Source organism: Ipomoea nil, unplaced genomic scaffold (genome assembly GCF_001879475.1).
Source record: "Ipomoea nil cultivar Tokyo-kokei standard unplaced genomic scaffold, Asagao_1.1 scaffold0302, whole genome shotgun sequence".
NCBI lineage: Eukaryota > Viridiplantae > Streptophyta > Magnoliopsida > Solanales > Convolvulaceae > Ipomoea > Ipomoea nil.
In genome coordinates this window covers 3,824,454-3,837,621 of record NW_017616730.1, presented here as the reverse complement: position 1 = coordinate 3,837,621, position 13,168 = coordinate 3,824,454, and the positions used below count along the sequence as shown (strand labels likewise).

At 35.8% G+C, this 13,168-nt stretch overlaps 2 protein-coding genes and 1 non-coding gene across 4 annotated transcripts; 1 reads left to right on the top strand and 2 right to left on the bottom strand.

The window, feature by feature from the left end:
• Positions 1-35: 35 nt before the first annotated feature.
• On the bottom strand, positions 36-2,455 carry LOC109163846. The gene is made up of 2 exons (XM_019312564.1): positions 1,840-2,455; positions 36-1,282 (listed from the first exon to the last, which is right to left on the bottom strand). The coding sequence occupies exons 1-2, from the start codon at positions 2,317-2,319 to the stop codon at positions 62-64; spliced, it is 1,701 nt and encodes a 566-aa protein (XP_019168109.1). The 5' UTR covers positions 2,320-2,455; the 3' UTR covers positions 36-61.
• A 61-nt stretch (positions 2,456-2,516) lies between these two features.
• Positions 2,517-2,588, bottom strand: TRNAD-GUC. Its single transcript has one exon. It is a non-coding gene; the product is annotated as a tRNA-Asp (tRNA).
• Positions 2,589-5,559: 2,971 nt separating this feature from the next.
• Positions 5,560-9,890, top strand: LOC109163810. 2 transcript variants are annotated; one of them, XM_019312523.1, is made up of 5 exons: positions 5,560-5,962; positions 6,044-6,190; positions 6,274-6,616; positions 9,185-9,304; positions 9,438-9,890. In XM_019312523.1, exons 1-5 carry the CDS (start codon positions 5,645-5,647, stop codon positions 9,557-9,559), a joined length of 1,050 nt encoding a protein of 349 aa, XP_019168068.1. In that variant the 5' UTR covers positions 5,560-5,644; the 3' UTR covers positions 9,560-9,890. The 2 variants fall into 2 exon arrangements, with proteins under 2 accessions (XP_019168068.1, XP_019168075.1); XM_019312530.1 differs by having other exon boundaries at positions 5,561-5,956.
• The last annotated feature ends 3,278 nt before the right edge of the window (positions 9,891-13,168 follow it).

Here is a 13,168-nt window from a genome sequence, read left to right as displayed (position 1 = left end):
TATGTGGTATGTGACTCTGTGTAAATCCCTTCCGAATTTGTGGCTTATAAAAACATTGTATTCAACTAATCTGAGGTTTGTACATACAGTAATGATCACTATAGATACAAAAGAATAGGCTTTCATAGGCTGCTGCCATTTTTGTTGCAGTAAATAACTTCAAACCCCTCTCCCTAGCCAAATTCCCTTTTTGCTTAAGAACTTCCCTCCCATCTTCCCGAACTTGATAAAGAGATTTCTTGAGTGCTTCCACTGTGGGTGAAAACGTATACCCCATCTCTTTGCTGACAATTATAGACTGTGTTATGCTTGGTAGGTTAGTAGCCATTAATGGCTTACCAGTAAGGATAGCCTCCAGGAGAGTATGATCGAGTCCTTGAGCTCTGAGAGTTGGATTCACAAATATGTCTATTGCATTATAAAACCCTGCCAATTCAGCCTGCTCCAATGGCCCCAAAACCAGTAAATTTGATCCTAATTCTTTATATCTAGTTCCCCATGGACCGTCACCTGCAACCAGAACAAGAACACTGTCTCTGAATGTGGAATTCTCCATGAATATCTGCCTTAGAGCTTCGAACATCAAAGGGTGCCCTTTATCCTTCACCAATCTTCCCGCTAATCCCAGAACCAGTGACTTAGATTCTTGAATGCCAAATTTTAGCTTGAATTCTATATCCTTTGCAGCATCTGGTATGAAAACGTGCTCGTCTACTCCATTGAGGATGACATGAACGCGTTCTTCTGGTATCATGTAGATCCTCTTGAGCACTTCACCTGCATGGTCACTGGTGGCCACATGGTGAGCATAGTGCTTGAAAAACTTGACCTCTTCCACAACTTTTTTCACTCTCTCAGTCAAACCAATCGACTGAGACTGCTCCGGAGCCCTTAAAAGCTCCTGGATGATATCGGAATGTATTGATTCGTATGCAATTCCATGCCAGCTAACAGCAAGGTTGCTCAGGTTTCTTGATCTGGTGTACCTGAGCCCTACACTCTCGGTGTGAGCCACATCAAAGGGCCTCCCCGTCGAGTTCTCAGCCCGGAATTGCTCCCAGACAGTGGCCTGGTCTAAATAACCAGCAGCCGTCGGATTTGACAGGTGAAAATGCAGATTGGCGAGGAGGGGATACACAGGGAAGGACGACGAGTTGGAGGTGAAGATGTGGAGTTCATGGCCGCGTTTTGCAAGGGCAAGGTGGAGAGTTAAGGCGTGGCGTTCAAGCCCCCCAGCGCGGTTCTTGTCTGGCCATTTCTTGACAAAAAGAGCAATCTTGAGCTGCCTGTGTGGCGATTCTGATGCAAAATCAAGGTGATTCCAAGCATATGGAAACTCCAGAAGATTAACAGGATGCTCCTCCTCTCTCTGCACAATCTTAGCTACTGAGAAGAAGCTGCTAGCAGTGTAAGAAGACCAGAAGACAAAAGAAATGGAGGAGAAACCCGACATGAAAAGCAAGAAACAGCAAGAAGCTCGAAAGCGTATGGTAGTATTCTGATCCTTTGCCATAACAGTGACAAAAGCATATCAAGAATCAAAGTCTTTTCAAAGTTGCAGATCTGATAAATCTGGTTTCAATGTAAAGTAGAAAAGCTCCAGTCTTAGTTGACTTCGAGATTAGGAAAACCTTAAATAGTACAAGTTGTGTAATAAACAAAGATTTCCATACTAAAATACTTCCCCATTCCAAACGTTGGAAGGAGTAAAATACATTAAAATACAGATTCACATTCAATGTCTTCATTGCCGTAAGATTAATCTAGATTCGCGGTCTGATCTTATTGCCGGAAAGCATGGAACACAATGGAAATATAAATGATGAGACCAAAAGGGACTAACGTGACGAGAGGGATGGTAGCAGCCAAAGTGTAATAGCCCCAACAGGCCAAAACCCCCAGCTTAATCTGAACCCAATCCACCAGCGCCAGGGTCAAGAAAACACACCCAAAACCAGAACCCAAAGCCGAACCCAGAATCCCAAACCGCAACATTCTAAGATCAACGATCCCGGCGCCGTGCAAAACCGCGTGGTAATTCAATATATGGTCATGGTTGGCAATCCTGATGGCCTGTTTTAGTCCCAGCGCGATTAGGCTGGAGAAAAGGAAGGAGCTGAAGGAGTAGACGTGGCGGGAGACGAGGCGCTCCGCCGTGGCCGCGGTGGCGGCGCAGGCGGCGGAGCTGACCAGGGTGTGTGAATGGTCTGAAGGGGTCGAAGTGAGGCCGATGAAAAGCGCGATGGTGAAGATGGAGTTCACGTTTACTATGCCGTCCAAGGCCATTATGTGGATGGCTGTTGTACTGGTTTGAGGCATTTTGAGGACGGAGAAGACGACGAACGACTTTGGGTGCTATCATCTTCAAGGCGACATTGTTTATTGTTGAAAGGACTGAGGAGTGGCGTTTAAGCAAGAAAATGTGATGCGGGATTCCCTATGAACGTCTCTTACGGGGCAAGGAAAAGGGTGTTTTTTTTCCATACATTTCGGTACACAAATCGTGCCAAAAAAATCGCCGTTGCCGGGGATCGAACCCGGGTCACCCGCGTGACAGGCGGGTATACTCACCACTATACTACAACGACATTGATGTTGGACGTTCCATTAGTTCTGAACTAATGTTTGGTAATAACTCCACACTGGACTCTTTTGTAATTCAGTTCCTATATGGCTATATCTCATCTTATCTTATTATAAATTTCTAAGATTTTTTTTTTTTTTTTTGGATAAAAGTGATATTTTTAATGTAAATTTAGTTGGAGAAACTCCAATTAAATTGATAAGATTGTTTAGTTGGTAATCACAATGTCTCATGTTCAATTCTTAATGAAAGTTGATTTATCATATTACGATTTATCGGCTAGAGTCATAAGGCGTAGTTTACTGTTTACCTACCTAGTGCACACCCTCAAATATTTGCTGTGAGTTTTCATCATTGTCAAAAAATATTAATTTTGTCTATCACATAAATTGTTGCTAGATTAAATTTATCCGACAAAAATTTTGACGCTAAATTTATATCATTTCACCTTCTTTAAAAATAAAAAAATAATTAAAAAAAAACTAAAAGTGTAATTTTTCTAAATCCTTCCAATCTTTATATAATAATCCTCCCAAAAAAAGAAAAAGAAGTGGTGATATAGTCCATGACTCCAAAATGGGGATATCAATATTCTAGTAACCATTGATTGAGGGTGGTGTTGTCCTCTTTTGGGTTTGCTTTTCTTAGAAGCTTTTTAACAATTCCTCTAATAAAAGTCTATCTTAATTTCATCATATCATTTCTTAAACGTCATTGTTGCAAATTTCTTCTCAAACTCCACAACTCCACCCAAAAATCCTATCTTCAGCCGGTTAAGAGTTGTCACCAACATTCTCTCTTGTACTTAGTTTTCAATTTTCTAACATGATTTTAAAGACCCCAACAACTTAGTAGATCTAATGCATAGATTTAGGTTGGTCTAGCTGCTAATTTATTATGATGTATTATTTACTTTATATGGAATTCATAATTTATTGCTTTTTACAATTTATGTGATTGACGTATGACCAACGTGATCAATAAGAAATCAAGAGAATAGCTAATTAAGAAAAAATAAGGGTGACTGCAGTAAAATATTATTGCTGTCTGTAAAAGAGATTTTGAATCCTTTCAAATCTTTTTAGGGTATTTATGTATTTCGATCCTAATTATGGTACTTCGCATAAATTCGGAAAGTAAACTCCACAAATCATGTGTATTAATTACAAATTGATTGTCTATACAAATAGAAAAAATAGCCCCCTAAATTGGGAAACAAATTACCCCATTTGCCCTTTGAAAAAATAGGCAAGCGCATATGGGAATCACATACTAAAATAGGTCGAGGCCAGATATCAAACCCCGTGCGGCCGTGCCTAATCCTTCATATTTATTAGAGAAGTACTACAATCATTGTATCATGGATTATGGTTTACAATGCGCATTGTAGATCCTGATCCATGATATAATTTGTGGAAGTATCGTAATACAATTCAAGTGAAATTGTGATTTTACATGTCAGTTAAGAAGTATTTGTGATGCATGTTAAAAGTATATTTACTGAATTATCTTAATCAAATAACTTTATGTTGCTTTAATTCATAATCTGATTTTTTGAAAAAAGAATAATATTCTTCATGAAATATTCATGTGATTTTCTAAATAATGTAATGCTATTGGAATTTCAAATCATAGGTAGCCAAGTTAGTTAACTTGTAAATGTTCCTACAACTTACAAGTCAACTACTTTTCCTACTTTGTGCATTTTCAATTAAAGCAAAGAAAAACCCAAATGGGAACAAAAAAATTGTACCAATACAATGAAGTCAATGTATATTTATTATATAAAAAAAATTGTGAAAAAAGTAATAGAGATTAGAGAATAGAGATGGTAGCCAACCATTAAAACTACTAAAACCATACCACCATCTATAGGCATGTTAGGAGAGCAACTACACCACCCTCTTTTTAATACCTATATTTGTATATTAATATATTATACATAAATTTTACTGAAATTTCATACTCGATATCGTTATTCATAATACTGATACAATAATTTTTTTTTTATTGTATTGATAATAGGTACCAAGTATTAAGTACTAATAAGATTTAAAACATTGTATATATTATCGATAGTTATGCTGTGGGCTCGTGCCCAGCGTGCATCATGGGCACGGTAACGGTGCCGTCAGGCACCGTTATCTTCCCTCTTTTTTTTTTTTTTTTTTTAAATTTAATTTCAGACCGCTTCGTTATAGGAGCATATATTCACAGCGTTGTGTTCATAATTTTATAACTATACATTCATAATTCCATAACTGTACATTCATAATTCTATAACTATACATTCATATTCCGTAACTGTACATTCATAATTCAATAACTGTAAATTCATAATTTTCGAAGCTCTATGTTCATAATTGTAAGTTCATAATGTCAGAGTTCTATGTTCATAATTTCATAACTGTACATTCATAATTCCATAACTGTATATTCATAATTCCATAACTGTACATTCATAATTCCATACTGTATATTCATAATTCCATACCGAACATTCATAATTTTTGAAGCTCTATGTTCATAATTATAAGTTCATAATTCCATAACTATACATTCATAATTCTATAACTGTACATTCATAATGTCATAACTGTATATTCATAATTTTATAATGAATATGCCGTTAACGGCGTTTCGAACAATTTTATTTTTATTTTAGTTAAAACAGCGTCGTTTTCCGTAAAAACGACGCCGTTTTAGCGCCATCAAAGGTGCGGATAGCATAATTTGCCATATATTATACCTATACCTAATAAAATTAGTACGATAGAAAATCTCATAATGGTATAGAATTACGTTATTTTTTTGGTTGTAAGTTTTTATTATTTTTATTTACAAATTCCAACAAATGGCAGGTGATTTGTCGGCCTACAAAACTGTTCAGTCCAACCACTAATAAGTCCAAATTCAACTTGACCCGCCCAGTTGTCATTTGTTATATTTATATACAAACGCCTCTTCTACTTTCATATTATTAATAGCGCATTCTCCCTCTATACAAAATACCGAGAGTCCAGTTGTGTGGGTTCGGGGCTCCGATTGTAGACCCGGATTATGGCTTCTCCGGAGTTGCATGCGAAAGACGATTCTCCTCTGCGTCTTCCCGTTTGGGGCGTGGATTCGATATTCGGGTCCGAAACGTCGTCGTCCGACGGGTTTAGCACGTCGTTCGGGTCGGAGCTGGGCTCGACCGGAACCGAAACAGAGAGCGAGGATGGCGGAGGTGGAGAAGACGACGATGATTTCATCGCTGAGTTGGCTCGGCAGATGGCGGATTACATGCTTCAGGATGATGAGGATGAAACCTTCGAAGATGACAATGGAGGAGTTGAAGTTCCGCCGGAATATTCCCCCAAATTCATGCAGGTAACGGTTAACTAACCGTTCTCGTTCATCAGTTTCTTCTCTCTGATGATTTAGTTTATTGAATCGTCGTGAAATTGTGTTCTGTAGCCTTGCGGATGTGGATACGAAGGAAAATGGTGCAATTGCAATGCGAGCTCGGTGTGTTATTACGATAACAAGGAGCTGTTGGAATCGGACTCTGTAACTGCAAATCAATCCGCCTTCATGTTCAACGATTCCGCGCGGCCAATCGAAGTAAGCAGAAAAGTTTTTCCAGTCCTTTTGTTCTCGCTTCACTCTGAGCTCCGCAGCCTCCATTAATGGCGTTTCCTCCGCAGGTGTACAGATTGAAGAACCAACCGTCCGTGATAAAACAGGGGCACGCTTCGCGGGGAAGACGAGCCAAGGCAGGGGAGTCAACACAGCAGAGAAAAACACTCACCAAATCACAACTCGAACACAAAGATGCGCCGCCGCCGCCGCCGTACGGGTCGAAAAAGGGTCACAGAAGAGGCGGCGGTCGCGGAGGAGGAAAGGCGAATCCGATTAAAACCGGGTCGGGTATGCAGGCGATCTTCCTCGGGCGGTCCGGGCACAGGAGCGATTCCCATAGTGGTGGGACAGGCGTTTTCTTGCCCCGTGGAACCAACCAACACCCAACTGAACCCAAAAAAAAATCCGGTACGCCACTCTTTTCTTGTTCCATCCTTCCTTCTACCTTTTGCTTTTAAAACCAATTCTTTTGTCAATTGCACCTTTTTTCTTTCTTCATTCTATTACTTTTCCTAAAGTGAAACTAATATTAAAAATGGTCAGGTGTTCAGATAAAATGTAGTGACTCTCATATATGGGAGATTATGAGATTGAACTTCCATAGGCGTGGTAGTAACTACAAGTACTACAATGTTGTAATAAAATCTAGAGTATTCAAAAAAATATCTTAAAAATGGCCAAATAAGTCTTTTAATATTTTATTTTATATAAAAATACAGCTGTCCAGAATGAGTATATTCAATGAATCCTATCATTCCACTCCAAAAATACCAGTTAGGATTCTTCTTCATATGGGCACTATATAGTACATACTATCCCAATTGGAGAATCCCTTCCCATTCTCTATTCATGCATATTTTTTATTTTAAAAATATATAATCATAAAAATATCACTAAAATGTTACAAGTCATGATTGGTTACGTTAGAGTGATTATTATTATTTTTGATTAAATATAATATCTGATGAAACTGATACCTATAACATATTAGTTCAATTTATAACAATTTACGTTATCTTTACATTATTTGTTTGTGTCGTGTTTTAATTTTAATAAATCTTAAAATAATTATGTGAAGTTTTAAAAATAATAATTATATATTCCCAGGCAGTTGTTAGGCCGGTGCACTTTACAAGTTGGTTGTCACTTGCACAGTGGCCATTATCACTAATTAAGATAGTGATACTATTTGCCCCACCTACAAGCCGTAAGATATTTCATCACAGAGTCAGCCACACAATATTAACAAATTAGGATTTAATGATCATGTATTGTATTCAGAAATTTCATTTTATAGTTGTTATGTGTTTTGACTTAGAAACACAATTTATATATTAAAAGTTTACAATTCAACTACTAAAATACACAATTTATACGTCGTTTAGGACTAGAGTCACCTTACAAGTTGCAAGGCATAACAACTCGTGTAAGAACTCATTAATGCAGTTGAAATGAGTTTAAAGCTCATTAATTACAGGCAGGCATAAGATTAGGTAACGGTGGACTTTTAATGTGAAGATTTAAACTGTACTGACCAACAACGTGATGGAATTAGATTCGAGAGAATTTATTCCGTGAAATATTAGGAGTTTTAAGGTAAGAAGACTTTTAACATGTCTTCAAAAAAAAAAAAAAAGGACTTTTAACATAGAACTGCAACTAGGTTCATGTGATGCCTACACTACTGTTAGTACGTTTACATAGTGGCCGCCAAGAATCAGATTTTGTGGGATATATGGGTGTCTCTAATTCCCTATCAAATTAGATGCTCTCCGTATTTACATTTTTTTAGGTCACTTAAAGAAATTGTAATTAGTACATGATAATTCTTACATAACTCATAAATTATATTAGAGAATCAACTAATTAAGAAATTTTATGACACTAAAAAATTATTGATAATAGCGCATGTTTGGTAAATGGCTGCTAGTTGTTAGTTGATTGGGTTAATTAGAGAATAACTAGTTGATAACATTAGCGTATTGTAAAAATGTGTTTGGTAAATTAGCAGTTAGCTGTTTGCTGTTTGGTATATTTCTTTTCTTAAAAAGCTAATTGAAAAAATTATTTTGAGTAGCTTTTTGAATTTTAGCATTTTGGACTACAAAAAACTAATTAATCAAACAGATTTTTAAACCAAGTCAAACAACTAATAGTGGTTAAATAAATCAAAATTGATCTATAAGCTAACTATTTTATCAAGCAGAGCAATAATGTTTAAATACGAAATCTCGGTTCACCAACTAGAGCCCCTCCTCGGGATTTGGGCATATATATATATCTTGACATCTTGTTATTTTGGGAATCTGGAATCCAGATCGGCCAACCTTCGGAAAGAATAATAAACCGACAACCTTGCCCTATAAATCTGGAATCTTTTGGTCGTGGATGGATGCCAGTGCTCACTCACCTGTTCGCGTGTTTAATGCAGCCACGCAACATCTACTAACTTATTTTTCGTCTTTTAATTAATTTCTTTTTTTGGTGTGATGGAAACATATGACCTGTGTTTGATTGAAATGTCACTGTACCACCCAACGTGCATGTCGCTCTTAATGTTTTCTCTCGGATGTTATTTTTGGTAGTAGCTTATGCCCCATCACTGTGAAGATGGACACATAGATAACTACTTTTTTTTTTTTGAAAATACATAGATAACTACTTAAATAAATGAGAATTTTACTGTTTTACCATTTGTCGTTATATTTGAAATATGTGTTCCATCTCAACTAAAAAATTTTCTCCCAATCTCAACTAAAAGTCTAAGCTAATTGTTGGATTGCACATTAATGATTATATGTTGCAACACGTTCCTTTATGGGACCGATTACTTTTTAGGCTCCAAGTGAACTATAGTCTCTTTTTTTATTGGACCGATGACTTTTAACATGACTCTGATACCAAATTAAAGCATGTGCTGCAACTCAACTAAATGTCTAAGCTAATAGATAATATGTGTGTTTTGACAATTGCCAGGATGTTCGACTGTTTTAATACCAGTGAGGGTATTACAAGCTCTGCAAATTCACTTCAACCACATGGATGCTTCTTCGTCGTCACACTCCAATATATGCACTCCTAATCACCTCGACCGCGGTATGTATCTCCATCTTTCTGTCTGCAACAAACGAATTTTTCCTTATTCAATCTACCGACGGGTTTACTAAGTTTAATTATGTTGTTTCCGCAAAGGTTTATGATGCACGCTAAGTGTTCGACGTTTTTACAGATAGCAAGAAGACACGAGATTTGCTCTCACAAGGACTGCGACAGGCAACCGACATCCAACTCCCACAGACAAGCGAAATGAACACCCACGAGATGCAGTTGCCACAGGAATGGACCTATTGATGACGTCACGGAATTTTCGGAGCAGTCAATAGAAAAAAAAATATAATGGAATCTTTAGTTAAGATATATATATCCTGAGAAAATTTTTAAAAAATAATGAAATTAGTGGGGTTGAAAACGACATCGCTTTATTCGTTTTCTCATTAATGGCTGCTCATTAAGATGGGTGTGGTTGTTGTGTTCTTCCTCCTCTGTAAATTAATAATGTTATGGGAGGGTTGGCATATGATATGTGCATATAATGATGCATGTCTCTTTGTATAAAATAAGGATTAGATTCAAAGATTCTGTTTGAATGAATAACAATAAAGTTATGCCTATTCATGATGAATCTTTCATTCCTTAGCTTGTCTTGCAGTTAATTCATTGCATTTATATTGTTTTTTGAAGTATCATAATCTTTACCAAATCTAGAGATTTAATAAAATCTTTTACAATAATAGAATGAATCTTCATTGTCATATTCGAGAGGACTATTAAAGATTGCTTCTTTTTTTCATTTTTTTTTTCTGGGTATGCTATTCATACAAAAATCAAACTAATTCAGATTCAACTAAGTTTAGTCAATAAATAAAAAATTCAATAAAAAAATAAAAAAATCTGAAATGAATTTCATTGACCTTGAGATGGGAGAGAATGGAATATTGGATCAAGCTCAGGTAATTTAATTTCAAATAAAAAAAAATCTGAAATGAATTTCATTGACCTTGAGATGGGAGCTCAGGTAATTTAATTTGAACGTTGGGTAAAAGAATGCAGTAAAAAAAAAAAAAAAAGTAGTCAAATATAGGGGTGTAAACGAGCCGAGCTGAGCTCAAGCCTGGGTAGGCTCGAGCTCGAGCTCGAGCTCGTTAATGAAGGCTCGGCTCGAGTTCGAGCTCGAGCTCAATCGAGCTTGAGAACTGAGGCTCGAGCTCGAGCTCGGTAATTTTCGGGCTGCTCGAGCAGCTCGATTGTTCGAGTTCGAACTCGAGCTCGATTTTGACATTGAATTTGACCTATTTAATACTTTTGATTTAAAATTCAAACTACTTTGTTTTATCCACACATAAATAATAGAAATCTTTTAGGGATTTTAAGTTTAAAATTTTAATTTCTAATTGTTATTTTTATATATTATTATTATATTATATTATATTATATTATATTATGTATTATATATTATATATTATATGGCTCGCGAGCGGCTCGACGAGCTACGAGCCTAGAATATCTAGGCTCGGCTCGAGCTCGATTACTAAACGAGCCGCTTGAGCTCGGCTCGAGTTCAATTTTGACCGAGCTCGAGCCGAGCTTTGACCGAGCCGCTCGCGAGCTGCTCGGCTCATTTACACCCCTAGTCAAATAGTCTTTTCAATTATTAGCGAAAATGTAGTTAGTCTCATAAAATAACAAGAACTTCAATTAGGCCCTCCATATTTTCACTTGTACGCAATTAAGTCCATAACTTATTAAATTGTGTAATTAGCTCAATTTACAGGTAAACACAAAATAATTGTAGGTAAAATTGATTATTTTAAAAAATTATAAATAAATAAATAAATAAACAACTAGGTTGCTTCTCCGTCATGGTCAAACTGGACGGAGAAGCCAGGCCGACTTTTGCATCCAATTAGACAAAGAAGCCAAGCAGTCGATGGATATTTTTATTTATTTATATATTAATTTATTTGAATTGAAAATATTTTTTATTTTAATTAATTTTTTTAAAAATTACCTGTAATTTAGATATAACCTATTAATTAATTTAATTGCATAAAAAAAAAGCACTAATTAAAACTTTTGTTAGTTTAAAGGGTTAATTACATTTTGATAATAGACCCCTATCTAAAAACAAAAAAGGGTGGGCAGTGGGCTGCTTACTGGGTCTAGGCCCACACTAAAAGACAAAGAAGACAGTCCTGGCTTCTCTGTTGCAAATTATGCTGTGAAAAAGTTCCTGGCTTCTCTGTTGCAGAAGGTGAACACATGGGTAGATCCATAATTTTTATGTTGTAGATTCATAATTTTTTTTTTTTTATTGTTAACGACTTTTCTCTCTTTGCAATAGCATTATTTCATCTTCGCAGTACAGATATTATGAATCTATAGTATAAAAATTATGAATTTATAGTATAGAAATTATGAATCAACAGTATAAATGTTATGAATCTATAATATAAAAATTATAAATTTACAACTTAAAAATTATAGATCTATGTCATGTTCACATGCACATGGTGAACACGGTTCCACGGGATAACTATTGCTTCTCTGCACCACATGTTGGTCTATCTGCGTCGGCGATTGGTTACTGCAGCAGAGTTTGTTTTATCGTACCCAACAATTCCATTTAATCTACTATACTAATAAGAGCCCAAGAGAGTTAGGCCTATAATGGGTAGAAAAAATGGCGGTCACAGATTTTAATCAAATGAATGACTCAGATTGATTAAAAGATTGATCAGATTTAAATTTTACACTAAAATTTCCTAAAATACCCACACACCGTTACTAATTCCGTTAAAATTTTAAGAATTGCCGTTAGTTCACCGTTAACTTACTCATTGATTTCAATAAAAAAGGGTCTTAGGTTCGAACCTCATCCCAATCAAAGTTGGCATAATTAGTACTCTATTTTACTCTTATTAAATTACTAGTTTTTTACGCGCATTGCGCGATTGGGATGATGCCCAATGTTTTTTTTTTTTTTTAAATAAGTACTTTAAAGTATATTAAGGCAAGATTATATTGAAATTGTTCATGCATAGATAATTGAAGGTTGAATTTGCGTATTTAAATAGGTAATTCTTCTCTCAAAGGTTGAGTCCCCTACCCCAAGGGCCCCCCACGCTCTGACCCGACAAAGCATTGTAGGAAGTTGTAAATCACGGTGACTCAATGGTTCAGCAGACAGGACCAAATGTCGGTGCGAACAAGGAATCTGCCAACTTTGGACATAATTCCCGCACTGCCGCCGCCGAGGTTCAAACCTTGGTCTCTTCTCCCAAATACTGCCCACTAAACCATTGAGCTAAGCCCGTGCGGGTTAAATAGGTAATTCTAAGTTTACAAATGCAAGATAATATAGTCAAGATTGATTATAATTGTCAATAAAATAATTGTATAGGTATGGTTGAAACCAAATACGGGACATAAGGGAGAACAAATAAAAATTAGGGCATAAAATATTAAATATATACTAATATTGTTTGAGGAGATTTCGACATTAGGATTTGTGGTTAAGTTCTATTAAGACTTTAATATTAGAATTAGATTAATGGTGTAATTATAATTCTATATTAGATGTTAATATTATAATTAGACTAACGGTGAATTAACGGTATTTAACGAAAAAGTTAAATGGATAATCATATAATTAAGGATAAATTAGAAAAAAAATTTAAAAAAAATTAAAACCTGAACAATTTGAACCATTCATTTGATTTAATAATTTGGCAGTTATTTTTTCTACCCAATGTTAATAATTAAATAAATTCGTTGGTCAAATCCGCTAATATAATCCGCGCTAACTGCTGATTGTCAAACAAGGACATTGCAAGGTAGTTCTCACTTCAATTTGTTGTGTGATTTGAATACTCTCTTTGTCACAAAATCTATCAAGTAGTT